The 16,013-nt window shown below is 42.8% G+C and overlaps 1 protein-coding gene across 3 annotated transcripts; it reads left to right on the top strand.

The window, feature by feature from the left end:
- The first annotated feature begins 6,167 nt into the window (after positions 1 to 6,167).
- YPEL3 (yippee like 3) lies at positions 6,168 to 15,627 on the top strand. Of its 3 annotated transcripts, none has more exons than XM_034419639.3 (5): positions 6,168 to 6,436; positions 10,469 to 10,669; positions 12,083 to 12,126; positions 14,886 to 14,994; positions 15,118 to 15,627. In XM_034419639.3, exons 2-5 carry the CDS (start codon positions 10,553 to 10,555, stop codon positions 15,199 to 15,201), a joined length of 354 nt encoding a protein of 117 aa, XP_034275530.1. In that variant the 5' UTR covers positions 6,168 to 6,436; positions 10,469 to 10,552; the 3' UTR covers positions 15,202 to 15,627. The 3 variants fall into 3 exon arrangements, with proteins under 3 accessions (XP_034275530.1, XP_034275528.1, XP_034275529.1); XM_034419637.3 differs by having other exon boundaries at positions 6,175 to 6,436; positions 15,112 to 15,627; XM_034419638.3 differs by lacking the exon at positions 6,168 to 6,436 and adding an exon at positions 9,227 to 9,320 and having other exon boundaries at positions 15,112 to 15,627.
- Positions 15,628 to 16,013: the final 386 nt, after the last annotated feature.

The following is a 16,013-nucleotide window of genomic DNA, read 5'->3' as shown; positions in this document are numbered from 1 at the left end:
GGCCTTCTAAAGAGCAGTCAGGGTTGATCTCCTCTAGGACTGACCGGTTTGATTGCCTTGCTGTCCAAGGGACTCACAGGAGTCTTCTCCAGCACCATTGTTCAAAGGCCTCAGTTCACCGCTAAGTTCTGGAGGGAGTTCGGGAAGTCCACTGGGTCTTCGCAGGAACTTAGCTCGGCTTTTCATCTGAGCACTAATGGGGCCATGGAACGCGTGAACACCATAGTGGAGCAATATTTGAGGTGCTATGTCAATTATCAGCAAACAAACCAAGCAGAATTGCTGCTGTTTGCTGAGGTGGCATATAATAATGCGGTGCACAGCAGCACCAACCTGACCCCTTTTCAAGTCACCAGTGACATAGAGTTTGTCCCCATGCCTGAACTCCCCAGGGAACCACCCTCATCCATGTTACTAGCCGAATGGATGGAGCCACTGAAAATGGCATGGGAAAATACCAAGCGAGCCCTATGAGAAGCAGCAAAGACATATAAAGTGCAAGTCGATAAACATTGTGCCCCCCCTTCCATGCCATTCCAAGTGGGGAGCAAGGTTTACCTCTCAACAAAGAACATAAAATTAAAGCTCCCTTGATTAAAGCTAGGACCAAAGTTTATAGGGCCTTTCCCTATAGTGAAAGTAATCAACCCTGTTACCATACAGCTTAAACTCCCCCTTTTGCTAGGGAAAGTACATCCAGTCTTTCACAGCAGCTTGCTGAAGCCAGTGGCAGGCTCCCAGATCACACCGGTAGATCTGGCAGCCACAAAACCAATTGTAGTACAAGGAGAGATACATTACGAGATCAAGAAAATCCTAGATTCTAGATTGCATAGGGGCCAGTTGCAGTACTTAATATAATGGAAAGGGTACCCACTCTCCAAAGCTACTTGGGTCAAGAGCTGGGATGTGAAGGCAGATACGTTAGTCAAACAGTTTAATGACAAGTATCCCCAGAAACCTAAGGGACCTCCAGGGGGAGGCTAGACTGAACCTTAACTATCACTATTTGTGATTTCTTTTCTCTACAGGGTGTCCTTTTCAATTAAGGGGGGCCACCTGTCAACCCTGATGCTGGCCTCACCGAGGCCATTTTTTCGGCTTCAGAGTTGTCACACTGGAGCTGAGGGATAGGGAGGGGGGAATAGAGATTGCTGGGGTTTTGTAGCCAAAACTAAATAGTTTCTCCTGTGAACTAAGGACATTCTGGCAGCTGGCTGGAGAAAGGAGAGCAGAAGTAACCAGGAAACTGGCCAGCACCTAGGTTGGACATTGTGACTTATTGTTTGGGGAAAGGGAAACCTTCACTTTTTAATTAGGTGAAAACTGCAGGAACTCTTAGAGTTGGTTTTCACCAGTCTGTGCCAATATGATACCTCCAAATAAAACTGTTCTTTGAGGAATCTACCTGCCTTGGAGTTCGGTTTGCTATGGGTGTATTACTTGGAGACGCTGACAGCTATACTGTATAAGATAAAGGAGGGGTGTGTGCTCTAGAACAAGTGAATCGTTGGTGGAATTTGATCTGTGGCCTTTTTTAGATCCATTTTCCTTTTCCTTCTATGATTGTTGCATCAACAGAGAATGCACAAAAAAAAAAAAAAAAAAAAAAGGAGGACCAACAAGTTCTCCTAGATGATTAATTTGCCTTCAATCCCCACCCTTCCTGGGCACGTTACTGATATTCAAAGCTATTCCTGATGTGGTTTCTGCTTGAGTTATCCTCTTTGAATCCTCCTCTTAAGGCTAAAGTCTTGCTGTGAAGTGCAGGAATGATGCTGAAATGAAAGACCAATGGAAGCCCACATGATCTACATTTTGGATCATCACCTTTGCTCCCACTGCATGTAGTCCTCACCTTACAACAGTTCATTTAGTGACCATTTGAAGTTATAATGGCACTGAAAAAAGAGACTTATGGCAGTTTTTCACCCTTTCAACCGTTGTGTGATCAAAATTCAGACATTTGGCCACTGACTCAGTCTTTGATTTACGCCCTCAATTGAGCCCAAAATTTCCATTGCTAAGCAAGACAATTATTAAGAGAATTTTTCCCCATTTTACAACCTTTCTTGCCATCGTTATTAAATGAATTACACAGTTGTTCAGTTAGTAACATGGTTAAAGGAATCTGGCTTATCCATTAACTTTTATTGTCAGAAAGTCACAAAAGGTTATCACAAGTACATGCTACATGCCAAGCAGCCGAATGAGGTGACCATGAGTGACCATGAGGATGCTGCAACAGTCATAAGTATGAAAACTGTCATAAGTCAACTTTTTTCAGTGCCATAGTAACTTTGAATGGTCACTAAAAGAATGGTTGTATGTCAAGGACTACCTGTATAGGCCATCTATCTCACTGTCCTAAGTGACTCTTGTAGGCTTACAACAGTATAAAAGCATTAATTATAAAGACATTGAAAGTATTAAAATTAAAGTGGCACAATGATGTAATTTTTTTTATTATCACATACTTTCCAAGTATTTTTTCTAGAGCACAAATATGGAATCTGAGAGTCTCCAGATATTGTTGGACATCAATTCCCATCAATCTAAGCCAGCAGGACTAATAATCAGGAGCAATGGCAGCTGTAGCTACAAATCTTTTTACATCTAGTTTAGATGGCACTAAGTTAACTTCCATGCACAGCTTTTACACTCAAAGTACCAGTGCTATTACTCGTACACTCGTACACTCTACAAATCTCGTGTCTCAATTTGAGGTTTTAAGAGGTGAGACACAATTACAAATGGTAATAGAGCTCATACCTGGCCAGAGACCTCCTCCATATTATTTGTTGAGATGTTCCTTGGTGAGTCCTAACATTGAAAAGCAGGCTTTGCCAGCTGAGTCCCAATTCAAATTAATTGCACTGTAAAAATCAAGGTCCCTATAATTATCATTCATTTCACTATATAACATATCCTTTAAGTGGCAATAGTCTGAATCCATAACCATTGCCTTTTCTCTAATAAAAGTGCTTGTCCTAAGAAGCTATACTATTCTGTGGTGATACAAAATTGTAGGAAATTAGTCACCACCCAAAGGGGAAGGGAATCATAGATATAATTCTGGCATAAGGATACCACAATTAAATTTATTATCTCGAGAATTGTTGCCTAGTAGAGGGAAGGGAGGTTCATGGACCTGGAGAGAAATCATGGGGATATCATTTAAATTTGGTTTAGTTGATACCGTACATCAGGGATATCCAACCTTGGCAACTTTTAAGACTTATGGACTTCAACTCCCAGAATTCAGCTGACTGGGGAATTCTGGAAGTTGAACTTCATAAGATTAAAAGTTGCCAAGATTGGGAACCTCTGCTCTACATCAACTCTTCCAATCTGACTGGTTATGATTTAATCATGTCCCAAACATGCTTTTCCAAAGAAAAACAGTCCAGTTGCCTCTTGAAAAAGCACCTTTGGGACAATCATGACATGGATGACTGAGAATCTCCATAGAGATTTAATCTTGTGTAATCAAGTTGGAGTTGACTCTTAGAAAACACATAGATATGAATAATAGACATTGTACAATTTGGACAATAAATAGAATCAGATGTCTTAAATACATAGTTTTATCAAATCCTTTTCCACTTAGTTTGAAGACTTGGGCCTCTTTCCTTTGTCATATATTCTCACAACCAGAATACAGAATAACAAAGTTGGAAGGAATTTCAGACGTCTTCTAGTCTAATCCCCTGCTTAAGCAGGGAACACGATACTATTCCAGACAGATGGCTGTCCAGTTTCTTCAGTCTCTTCTGTACAAACCCAGTCTGGGTGTGTTTTAGAATGAGAAGTAAAAGTCAGGTAAAAGTTTCTCAAGAAGCTGCATAGCTGAGTGGGAATTGGTACCCAGGTTTTCCCACTCCTAACCGCTAGAGGACACTCCCTTTCAAATAAATATTTGCTAGAACTGGCTGCACTTAAATCAAGTAAACAATACAAAGAAAGGCAAAGGCAAACCACTTGGAAAACACCCACGATCATACAAGCTGCATATTTTCAGTTCTGTAGCTATCTTAGCAAGTAAATTCATTTCTGTCTCCCATTCTACTTCATTCCAAGCATATCAATGTAGCCCATAGCATCCAGCTGACAAAAGTAGGGTTTTATACATAAAATCTCTAGCAAAAAGGCTGCAGGATTTTTAGATTTGTGTGGAAGCAAATTAAAATGAACCACACTGACAAATTTTTTTTATTAGCAGTGAAACTACTTCTTTAACTGAAGTTGATCTTATCAAATCCAAGGACAAAATAATGTACAATATTTATCTTCTTCTGTGCAAGAATCAGAATTAGAAAGGGGTTAAAGCCATACTGATTAGGTCATGTTGTCTCTTGATAAGTGGTTATTCATTCATGTTTTGCATAGTATTATGATGTGCTGTGTTCTACCTCTTACAAGCTGGACATGGATAAAATGCACATTTCTCTGTCTGGACTCAGGTCGTTTTTGTTTATTTGCATCCCATCTTTACTACTTTTACAATAACTCAAGGTAGCAAACATATTCCACACACTTTCCTCCTCCTATTTTCCCCACAACAACCCTGCGAGGTGGGCTGAGCTGAGAGAAAGTGACTGGCCCAAAACCCCCAAACTGGTTTTTATGTCTGAGATGGGACTAGAACTGAGGGTCTGCTGGTTTCTAGCCTAGAGTCTTAACCACTAGACCAAAGTGTCTCTGGTCATAAATTGGTTATCCACTTTTTAAAAAGTCATTTTATGCAGCTGATAAAACAGTTTGTGACCATCACAATCGATGCCCAAATGCATATATTAATTTAATCAGCATGTTGGTTTCAACATGGTTATTTTTCTGGCATTAGCCAATTTGTGGAACTAAACTCATTATGTGTAGATTCAGATCCTGCTCAACCATAAAACTTTTAATCTAGGCTACTTTGTTGCAGTATACCAGACAATTTCCTTCCTCGTGACATCTAATCCTGGCTCACAATGAGGAAGTGAACAATGACTGTCTTCCCCTCCCAGGCCAATACTGTCTTCTTTCGTTTGCAGTGGTTTTCTAAAATATCCAAGCACAAAATAATTGTTCAGATCCCAAGATATACAATTCCCCCCCTCTCCTTTTTACTGGAATGTAGTGTTTGCAATTCCAGAATTCAATAGGATAGGATAAAGGTGTCTTAGGAGAACTTCTATTATAGCAATGATGATGATATTTACATTATTTACATTTTAATATCTGGAATTTTAAAAAGCATTATTTATCAGCCTAAAAGTCAATTTCGGCATAGTCTTGTTTGCAGGATCCTCAATTTCATCAGTTCAACAGGGAAGGCTCTCATATTAAATGCATATATTCATCTAATCAGCAACGTTGGACTTGGTTTCACTGCAACATGGTTTATTTTTCTGGCATTAGCCCACTTGTGGGACCCAACTCATTACATGCAGGTTCAGATCCTGCTAGACCACAAAACTTTTAATCCAGGCTACTTCGATCAAAGTTTATTAGTGCCACCTACAAAATGCCACTTTTGCTGTCAAAAGACTAACCTCCACAACGGAGCCTCGGTGGTGCAGCAGACTAAAGTGCTGCTAAGTGCTAGCATTTAGCTGCCAGCTGCCTGCAATTACTGCAGGTTCGAATCTCGCCAAGGTTCAAGGTTGACTCAGCCTTCCATCCTTTCGAGGTAGGTAAATTGAGGACCTGGATTGTGGGAGCAATAAGCCAATTTTGTATAGAACAACACCGCTTGGGGGGGGGGGCGAAAGCCCTAATAAACAGGTTTATACAAAAAAAAAAAAAAAGTATGCAGGCTATTGCTATAATGCATTGTAAGCCGCCCTGAGTCTACGGAGAAGGGTGGCATATAAATTGGACTACTAATAAAGGGGGGGAAAAAAGGTGCTCCATCGCAACCCGCTCCTATGCGCGCAACAGCCGAGCCAAAAGGCGCTCTGCACAGGCCCAGAGGCCCGTCGGCTTCAGAGCTGGCACCGCCCAGCCACGCCATCTCTCCAGGCCGCCTCCCGCCCCCGCCACTACTTCGTGCCGAACCAAGCGCGTCCACCCCGCCCGCCCGCCGGCGCGAGCGCGCGAGCATGTCCCCTCCCCCCTTTGATCAGTTCTGCAGTTTATTTGCATAGCCGCCCCGATTGGCTGGGAGGAAAGAGGAAGGAGCGGAGGGGGAAGCCCGCAGAAAGGAGGAGGGAGGGAGGGAGAGAGGAGAGAGGAAAAAAAAAAAAAAGAGAGAGAGAGAGAGAGAGAAAAGGGGGAGGAGACACCTTTGTTTCACAGCCTGGGTTTGTAAACAAGAGGAAGTCTAGACTCCCAGCTGGGGCTCTTGGCGGGGGGCTGCGGGTCTGTCGGAGGGGCGACTCCCCTCCCCAAAAGCCGCATCGAGGCACCATTTGACGCGGGGGCGCTTCGGTCGCTGCTCTTCGGACAGGTGAGATCCGGGGGGGGGCGTGGGGGGGGGAGGAAGGGCTTTAGGGAAAAGGAGGCGTCCGTGGACGTCTCTCCCCCACGAAAGCCTGGCGGTGCGTGCCTGTCTGTCTCTCCGTGGGTGCATAAAAACACGCAGGTGCTGTGGATCATGTACCCTCCTGCAAGAATGGAGGGAGGGGGATGCAGTGGGCGCGGATTTCCAGTGAGTGACCCACTGACCCCCTCGGATCTGAATATCTGGAGAGGGATGGAAAAGTGGATTCCGGTGGATCCTTTTCAGAGGATTCCAACTGTTGTACTCCTCCTGACCACGCGAAGTGGGCATTTTTTTCTATATAGGATAACCTCATGTTCCTTTTGTTATTTCAGCAGGGGATTTTTTTATTATTATCTCCTCCCTTCGCGGTGGCCCGTATCTCCTCTAATCCCACAGGAAATGCTGTAGAGAGGGATCCGTTTTCAAGAGTCACTAATTCGGGATCAGGTGGCATCCTTTATGTATTGAGCAGCAGCCCCGGGTTGCGTTTTGTCCCTTGGGGGGATAGTTTCCAGCACAAAATCAATTGGTTGGTAGCCAAACGAGTCATAACCATGGCACTGTTTTTATCAAAGCTGGTTTTAACCCTCCCTTAGTCTCTCTGAGCAAGTAGATTTCTCTCTTTTCTCTGTCCATCAGTCAAGAAAATTTAATTTTTTTTTCCAGCTTGCTGTTTCAAAAGTTTTAATAGAAGGAGGGGGGCGGTGATTTGCACCTCCAACTTTTCTTTCCATATCCTTTATTCTTATTCTAAAGTTCACCTTTTAGGAAGTTTTTTTAAAAAAAACAACAACAGGAAAATGTTTGCATGAGTGGCCCTACAATTTATATGGAAATATGAAATTTGGCCTATTACTCAACAGCTGTCCCTTTCTGAAGTTAAAATGTTGCTATTTACCTCAGACACAGAACACAAACACAAATTTTCAGTTTATGACTATCATCCCACCAGCCCTACCATCAACTGTTCCACCCTCTATATCCACGTCCTCTTCTTCTACATGTATATTTCAAGCTTCCTAGTTATAAAAATAAGTAAATATAAAGTGCACATGATTGTTATAATAAAAGGAAACCAAGATACTTCATCTTGTCTCATCTTTTTCTCTATTCCCATTTCTCTCTTACTAAAGGGTCCCCAACAGCCTTATTTTTCAGTCTGTTTTTATATATTTGATATATCAGATTCACTTTATTTCCCTGAGGTTCATATCATTTCAATATCATATCATGCCCATGTTTACTTCTTACTTGCTATACCAGAGTCAAATTGCTATATATAAACAAATAAGTATATTGTTCTTAGTGCACCATATAACATGACAATAGTCATCTTTTCCATTATCAAAACAAGAGATAAGCTGAATGCTTATTTATAGAGCTCACATATAAAACAAATCAGCTTAAGAAAATCCCTCCTCATACCTGGTATATATTTTCCTTATCATTATAAAAGAAAAGCCTTATTGCCTTCTGAAATAAATGTGCAAAAGGTAGTATTTGACTTGTATGCTCTGGTTCATTTGGTGTTCAGACAAAAACATATATGTATTTCCTGTCCACATCCAGTAGAAAAATAATTAATAAATTGCTGGTAAACAAGCCATATTAGTTATGGCTAGTATGTTTCTGTTGTCTCTTGAGACTGTCTTGGATATTGTTTAGAAGAGAATCTCAGTTGCAACTGTTACTGGCAAATATTATGCTATTTATTAAGAACAACAATATTTTTGTTACAGTTCCTTGGGAACTTTGATGGCATTTTTATAAGGGCTGAGAGTGAATAATGCAATGACATTTTTTTAAAAAATATATTTTTCAAGATTATAAACAAATATTTTTTTTAAAAAAGGAAGTGCATTTTTTTAAAAAAAACTTTGGTTCCTTCCTTTTACTTCTTATTTCTTTTGTCGAGCTATTTCCCATGTTCATCCCTTGTTATATTTCTCTCTGTCATTATCCTACCAATATTATGCCATTTATTAAGAAGAACAATATTTTTGTTATAGTTCCTTGGGAACTTTGTTGGCATTTTTATAAGGTACAAAGGTTGAGAGCGAATAAAGCAATGTTATTGTTTTTTTAAAAAAAATCTTTTTCAAGAGTATAAACATTCTTTTTAAAAAACGGAACTATTTTTTTTAAAAAAAACTTTCTTCTTTGTTTCCTTCCTTTTACTTCTTCCTTTATTTCTCCTCTCTAGCTACTCTGTGTTCATTTTCATCCCTTGTTATATTCCTCTCTGTCATTATCCTACCAATAATTCACTGTAAATCCTTAGAGAAATTAGGGAGAAATTAAAAATGATGTGGGGGGGGACTCCCTATGCCACGGTGACATAAGGTGGACGTAAGGTGGATATCTAGTCATAGCTTGCTTTAAAGCGTGCCTGAAGAGAGAAAAAGAGGAAAATCTTTAAGTTCTCCCAAATGCTAAGACCTTCTTCTTCAAAAAAACAAAAACAAAAACAAAACACAAATCCAGTTTCCAGGGAAAATGTATGGAGTCTCTGCCAACATTTTTCCCAGATCAGCATTTCCTTGCCTGCCCAACCTGATGGTTTACTTCCCTTTCAAAGAAGCACCTTTCTCCTCCTCCACTGTGAGGTTCCAGGCAACCACTCCACCCACCTCCTTTGAAAACCAAGCCTCCATCCTTCCTTGCAAAGATTCTCCTCTTGCCTGCCTCCCATCAAATTCATCTCCAGCTGATTGGTTTAGCCCACTGTATTTTCTAGAAATCCCTCCGCTCTGCTCCTCCCTCTTCTCTCATCCTCGGGGCTGCTTTGTGTCCTACCCCATTCTTCTGCAGCCAGCTGTCTTGTCTCAAGTTGTGCCTTAAACTACAGGTATGTCTCTATTTCCTCTGCCTTGACTTCACTTAAGTGGTCACCATTAGTGCCACACGATTCTTAAAGCTCTTTGTTATGTTTCTCTGAAGCTCTTCCTTCCTCCCCCATCTCTGGGCATCATGTAACATAATTCCTCTAGATTCCTTCTGCCCTCTTCCTGACTTAGTGAAGATCCCTTCATCATTTCACAACTCTGAATACTGCCTGCTATTTTGTGACAAGCTGTTGATGTCTGTCACCACCAAGTATGCTTTCTAGACTTTGCTGCTTTCTGACTTGATCTTCCCTTGCATCTCAACCAAAGCAGATGGCAGTTGCTAGTTTGGTCTAGTGGTAAAGGAACCAGGCTAAAAACCAGGAGACTGTGAGTTCTAGTCCCACCTTAGGCATGAAAACCAGCCAGGTGACTCTGGGCCAGTCCCTGTTTCTTAGCCCAACTAACCTCACAGGGTTGTTGTTAGAGGAATAGGGGGAGGAAGGTATGTTGGATATGTTTGCTGCCTTGAGTTATTTGTAATAGTAATAGAGATGGGATGCAAATAAACAAAAATGTTATGAGTCCAGATATACCGTGAGGTCTTGGGCTATTTATAAAAATAATGAAGGTGGAGTTAAAAAAATATATCTCCATGCAAAGGCCCATGCTGCAAAAGTGAAAACTGGTCATAGGTTTGGGGTATGTGGGGTATATTATAATACTTGACAGTTATGTCCACAGTCTGATAGAATAAAGAAAACAAAAAGCTAAATGTCTGGTTTTATAAGAAAAGCCGAGGGTTTACAGCGAGGGGTTTGGAGAGGTACTAGGAAAACCTAACCTGAATTAATTGGAAGGGTGGCTTGGAAAGTTAAGGTCTTTGAGCGTTATTCTACGGTAGTTTTCTTTCATCACAGGATGATCAGCTGTGACCTATATCCTGGGGTTAATTACAGGCTGAGTCTCCAAGAAGCTGCTGAGGGAGGGAGGGAGGGAAAGCACGTGGTATTGTTTTTATTTAGATACCAAACTGGTTACACAGAACCTGGCCAGTTCCCAGAGCTAAGAAACAAAATCTTGGCATTCTGACTCTAGGTCTGTAAACGATCACTTCTGGCAGGTTCTCTATAGGTTGGTGATCCACCTCTTGCCTCTTCCTCTTTTTTAGGGCTTTCATCTGCCCCACTCCAGCGAGCTGTTTAGCTCTCCAGAACTCTCCTGCACCTTTTCTCCAGGTGTGACTCTGACCACAATGGTGAGGCTGTCCAAGCCCAAAACTTTTCAGGCCTATCTGGACAACTGTCACCGTCGCTACAGTTGCGTGCATTGCCGGGCCCACCTGGCTAATCACGACGACCTCATCTCCAAGGTACAAAAAGGGGAATGGGGTATGCCTGCTGCACTCCTCTAGAGAAGATCACAGCATCCAAGGAAAAGGGGCCGCTGTGTCTTCGTTAGCTTATTTTTTTTAAAAAAAGAAAGAAAAATATAAAGCACTTTATTACCAAAGGAGAATGTAAATACAGAAAGGCAATAAAGAAAGGACAGCCATATTTTCTTATCTTATATCTCAGTGTAAGATGACTACTGTGAATTTTCTGTGTTCCTTTAAAATTTGTCAGTTCTGCCACAAGTAAGTACAGGTAGTCCTCAACTTAACAACCATTCGTTTAGGGACCATTTGAAGTTACAACAGCACTGAAAAAGTGACTTACAACTGCGGTTACAATGGCTGCAGCATCTCCATGGTCACGTGGTAAAAATTGGAGTGCTTGACAACTAGCATGTATTTACGATGGTTGCAGCGTCCCAGGTCATATGATTTGCAGCCTTCCCAGGTGGCTTTTGACAAGCATAGTCAATGAGGGAAGCCAGATTCGCTTAACAGCCACAGTAATTCACTAGTCCCAATTGTGGTCATAAGACGAGGACTACCTGTAAGTCATTTCAGGGTCAGGGTCAAAGAATGTCTTAAACATTTTTACCCTGATGTAGCAATATTAATGTTGTAAGTTAAATACAAGGCCTAGGAGTGTGGATTATAAATTAATATAGATTAAGCAAGTCAAACTCTGGCAGGCATGGTTTGTTGGAGAAATCACCACCTCCTAAGCAAACCACAATTTAAATCTGGAAGCTTTCTCCTCTGGAAGTAATGCAGTTAAAAACAGGCAAAGAAGGTGGAGAGGGGGCCTTCCAAGCAGCAGCCACCAACTGCAGTGTCATGTCTCTTTCCAGAGCCACCTTACTGATGCTGCAGAATTTCTGAGCAGTAAAAGACGCTTATTTGGGACTAGAAGAAGGAAAGGGACGAGGAGAAGGGCAGTAGGGGGGTGTTATGGAGGGCAATGAGTTCTTTCAGAGATGCCTGCCTAGGCTTGTCTTCCACCTCCACCCTGGTTCTCAAGAGCTTACAAGGGCAACAGGTCTCAGCTGCTGCTGATTAATCATTAAATTCAGTTTCATGGGTTTGAAAGCAAACTAGAGAATAAACAAGGAAATGGGGAAGAGAACCTCTGGCTGCTTGCCATCAGCCAAGCGGGAGGGGAAGATAAGTAGCTGGTCTAGAACCAAAGTCTCCAGAAGATGATAAGCAGCTGACCACAGGCTGAAGGCTGTTCCTGAGATTTGGGTTCCCAAGGTTGGATGGGGGAGCGACGAGGGAGACAGAGTGGCAAGGAGGAGAAATCATTCTGGGAAGTATTCAAGATTGGTTGGAGGCATTTGTTTTAATAGGGGCAGGAAAGTATTTTGTTTTTGATCTATGCCCTTTTTGTTACAGTCTTTTCAAGGAAGCCAAGGACGGGCATATCTCTTCAACTCTGTGTGAGTATCACAAAAGAGGAGCATATTTTGGAAGGAAAAAAAAAACATATTTTTTGCACTCTTAAGACACTCCGGACCATAAGACGCACCTAGGTTGTGGGGAGGAAAACAAGAAAACAAAAAATCTGCCTCTGCCTCCCAGCCCCAGCATGTGGCTCGTCAGGGCTCCGCTCTGTTGTACCCACCACCGGTCAGCTGAGCAACAGCTGGATCCCGGCCTCCTGTAACCCCGCCAATCAGCGGGCTGGCTGACCAGAAACAGCACTATTGCTGCCTCATCTGTGTCTGCTGCCTCCACTGGGGAACACTGGAGCCTTTGCAATATTGCAATAGGCAATATTCGCTCCATAAGATGCAGAGACATTTTCACTCATTTTTTGGGGGGTGAGGGGTGCATCTTATAGTGCAAAAAATACAGTATATGCTGCACTCAGGTTTACCCTCTCATAGGACCTTTAGCTATGTTAAGTTGGTGGCCCCCAATTTTTGTGGCTTGGCCGCCCATCTGGAGGGGAAGAAGGGAACTGGGCCACGTGAGTGGTGGGCCTGGCACATGCATGCATGCAGCTTTTGGCACAAGTGGTGGGTGGCACACACAAGCGCAAGGGCCTAGTGGCCCACCACTTATAAAAGTTGAGCTGCATATGCACACTCCGGCCAGCGACTCGCACGGCCCAATTCCGAATAGGCCATGGCATGGTAGTAGACCGTGACCCCAGGGGTTGGGGACCCCAGTGTTCAGTGGCATCATCTGAGGCCAGGATACATGAGATGGGAGTTTTAGTTTATCATCAGAAGAGCAGCAGGTCCCTGCTGCATCCTAATTCTATGAATGCCGACTGAACTGGTAACTCCTCTTGTCCTGCTATACTGCATCTTCTATAAGGAGTCACAGACTCAATTCATAACACTTTAGCCGATAAAGTATTGGAGAAATCAGGGGTGGGTTCTAAATATTTTTACTACTGGTTCTGTGGGTGTGGCTTATTTTGTGGGTGTGGCTTGGAGGTCATGTGTCTAGGTGGGCGTGGCTAGCTGGTCAGAGTCATTTCTGGAAGGTCCTCGCACTTACAACCAGTCCTTGCACTTACGACCCGACTCATTTGTTTGCTTTTAACACTGATCAGCTGTAGGACGGCCCTTTGAAGCCCCGCGGCAAGAGTTTAAGCAGTTTTTTTCCCTCTAGTCATCAGCTGTGATTCAGGAGGCAGCAATAGATTGGGGGTGGGACCAAATAAAAGGTAAGAATAACGTGGGTGGGGGGGTGGGAGGGCGGGGGGGAGAACCAGTTCGTGACATCATATCGTCACCGCTACTGGCTCGGCTGAACCGGATCGAACCGGGAGGAACCCACCACTGGGAGAAATACTGATCTTTTTTATGTGCAGCTACTGTTATCAGATCGGTATGAAGTAGTTTCTCTGAACGTGGCCAGATTCTGCTATGCTGCATGTAAAATTAGGCTAACTTTAGCTGCCCACTGTTAATCCACTACCAATTATTCTGTCTGTCTTATTTTTTACTATTATTGTTGTTTCAGTGCTTTTATTTGTTAGTCTGTGACCGTAATAAAGAGGTAATAAGTAGTCAGCACTTGTATCCACAGCAGAGAGGACTTCATTCAACCAAATAATCCACTCTTGAGAAAAATCTAGCCACCTATCTGAAAGAAAAGATCTCACACTGAAGATCTTCCTCTACCACCTTTGAGGCATCTGTAGCTTGAAGGATCAGCAGAAGAGACAATCTCTCATTTTCATTGGACCTTAGCTGAAACAGAGGAAAGCAGAAGCAATTAAGATAGTAGAATGAGAGAAGGTGGGAGTAGGTTTCATTAAAAAGATAACCTAATAGGCTAATCTCCCTTTTCCCAAAACAGTCAATCCAGCAGGAATGTGGGGCATTTAGATAAAATTCAAAGATATAGGAGGCCTTCAAAGCAAACTTAAAATACTTCCGTACTAGTATTGATTGGCACATCGTACTAGTATTGATTGGTACATCGTTCCAAACTGAAACTCACACCACATTTAAGAAGGTTATTTCCCAGTGATTGCATAGGAATGAATGAATTCTGCGAGTAAGTTACAGAAACAACTAAGTATTCATAAGTTTTTGCTATTTTGATAGCAGAGCCACAGCCTGGAGGTTAGCCTGGTTGACCCTCTCCTGATAGGCAGGCCCTTGTTTCTGACTGTGCATTGCACAATTGACTTTCACCATAAGGTTAGAAACTATTTATGGTCTCTTTCCTTCCCAGCTCCAGCCTATCTCTGTGGCACTGTATTTCAAAAGACCTTGGTAGACCGCAAGACAGAGAAACCCTGGCCCTCTTTTCCACATGGGGGTTGTGGGCTGACCTCTCTCATTGGGAGTTGTGACTCTGAAGCTGGACACAATCCAAATCCCAGAATTGTCTCCGTCTTCATATCCAGTTTGTGAGAAAGTTTTGGGCTTGTTCTTATCCTGGTGTGCTTCCAAACCAACCTAACAGAACTGGGGAAATCAAATCCCACCTTTTCCCCCGAACCAACCTGAGCTTTGTCAAGCACCCACAAAGGGAATAGAACCATTGTTCTGGCAGCAATGGGTCAAGCTCCTAAGAACAATTCCAGGGATTTCATTTCATCCCTTGATTGATTTCCATTGTCTTCCAGTGATTTCCAGGCGAAGTAGAACTCGTACTAGGAAAACAGACTGGGATGGATGGGCCCTGTTAAAACTAAGGTGACATTGTGTTATCTTTTGGCTCCATACAGAGTGAATGTTGGATGTGGCCCAGCAGAGGAACGTGTTCTGCTGACGGGCCTGCATGCTGTAGCTGACATATACTGTGAAAACTGCAAGACCACCCTTGGATGGAAATATGTGAGTCTCCTGCTTTGTGCCCTTCTCTTCCTCTCCCTCCCTAAAACAATTGCACCTCTAATAGCTGGCTTCCACCCGTATCGTTCCTTTCTCTTCTTTCTTCTTCTTCTTCTACAGGAGCAGGCCTTCGAGACTAGCCAGAAATACAAAGAGGGCAAATTCATAATTGAACTGAACCACATGATTAAGGACAATGGTTGGGATTGAAAGCCAACCATCATCTTTGGACAACTATATGTAGGGGGTGGAGCCTAAGAAATGTCGAATTTCCACCAAGCCTGCCTCTACCTTCTCAACCATTGGATTGCCATCCCAGGCACCTCCAGGGGCACCTGAGTTGTGAAGGAGGAGGTGGTGCTCCTGCCAGAGACACACACCCACAGCTCAGACATGTTAACTTCCTGTGGCCCAAAGATGGGAGCTCCGGAACACCGTTGGGCCAGGGACCGTGTGCAAGTAGGGACTGGGGTGGGGGGAGGACTACGGCTGGCTCTGTTGTCCAAAGAGAGTCTGTATTAAGAGAAATACAGAGGGGAAATGTACATTGCGAGGGAGAAGGGAAACGTTAGGCGTGTACAGTACCTGTGTGCGTGTATGTGTGTATGTATTATATAAATAAAAGCATTGAAGTGATGGAGGTGGGTTTTTTTTTTCTTCCTTCTACAGGAGGGTCGTTGGTAGACTAGAGCAAGGGAGACAATATAAATTCCTTGGGCGGTTGCCAGCTTAGCTAATTAAAGCTAAGGCTTGGATGTTTTATTTCTATCCAATCAATCTGAAACATTCAAGACATCCTGTGAGCAATGGTACAAAACCAGAAAATCAGGATTTGTAAGTTTCGCTAGCCATACGTTGGGTTTTTTCTCTAATTTATTAGATTTTTATCCTACCTTTATTATCTTTTATAAATAAGGCAGCGAGGATACCTTTTTTGCTCCTCCTTCCTCCTATTTTCCCCGCAACAACAACCCTGTGAGATAGGTTGAAAATGACTGGCCCAAAGTCACCCAGCTGGCTTT

The sequence above is a fragment of the Pantherophis guttatus genome, chromosome 4, assembly GCF_059756535.1.
Source record: "Pantherophis guttatus breed Tessera chromosome 4, ASM5975653v1, whole genome shotgun sequence".
Classification (NCBI taxonomy): Eukaryota; Metazoa; Chordata; class Lepidosauria; order Squamata; family Colubridae; genus Pantherophis; species Pantherophis guttatus.
The sequence above is the reverse complement of the archived record's forward strand: the minus strand, read 5'-3'. Positions and strand labels throughout refer to the sequence as shown.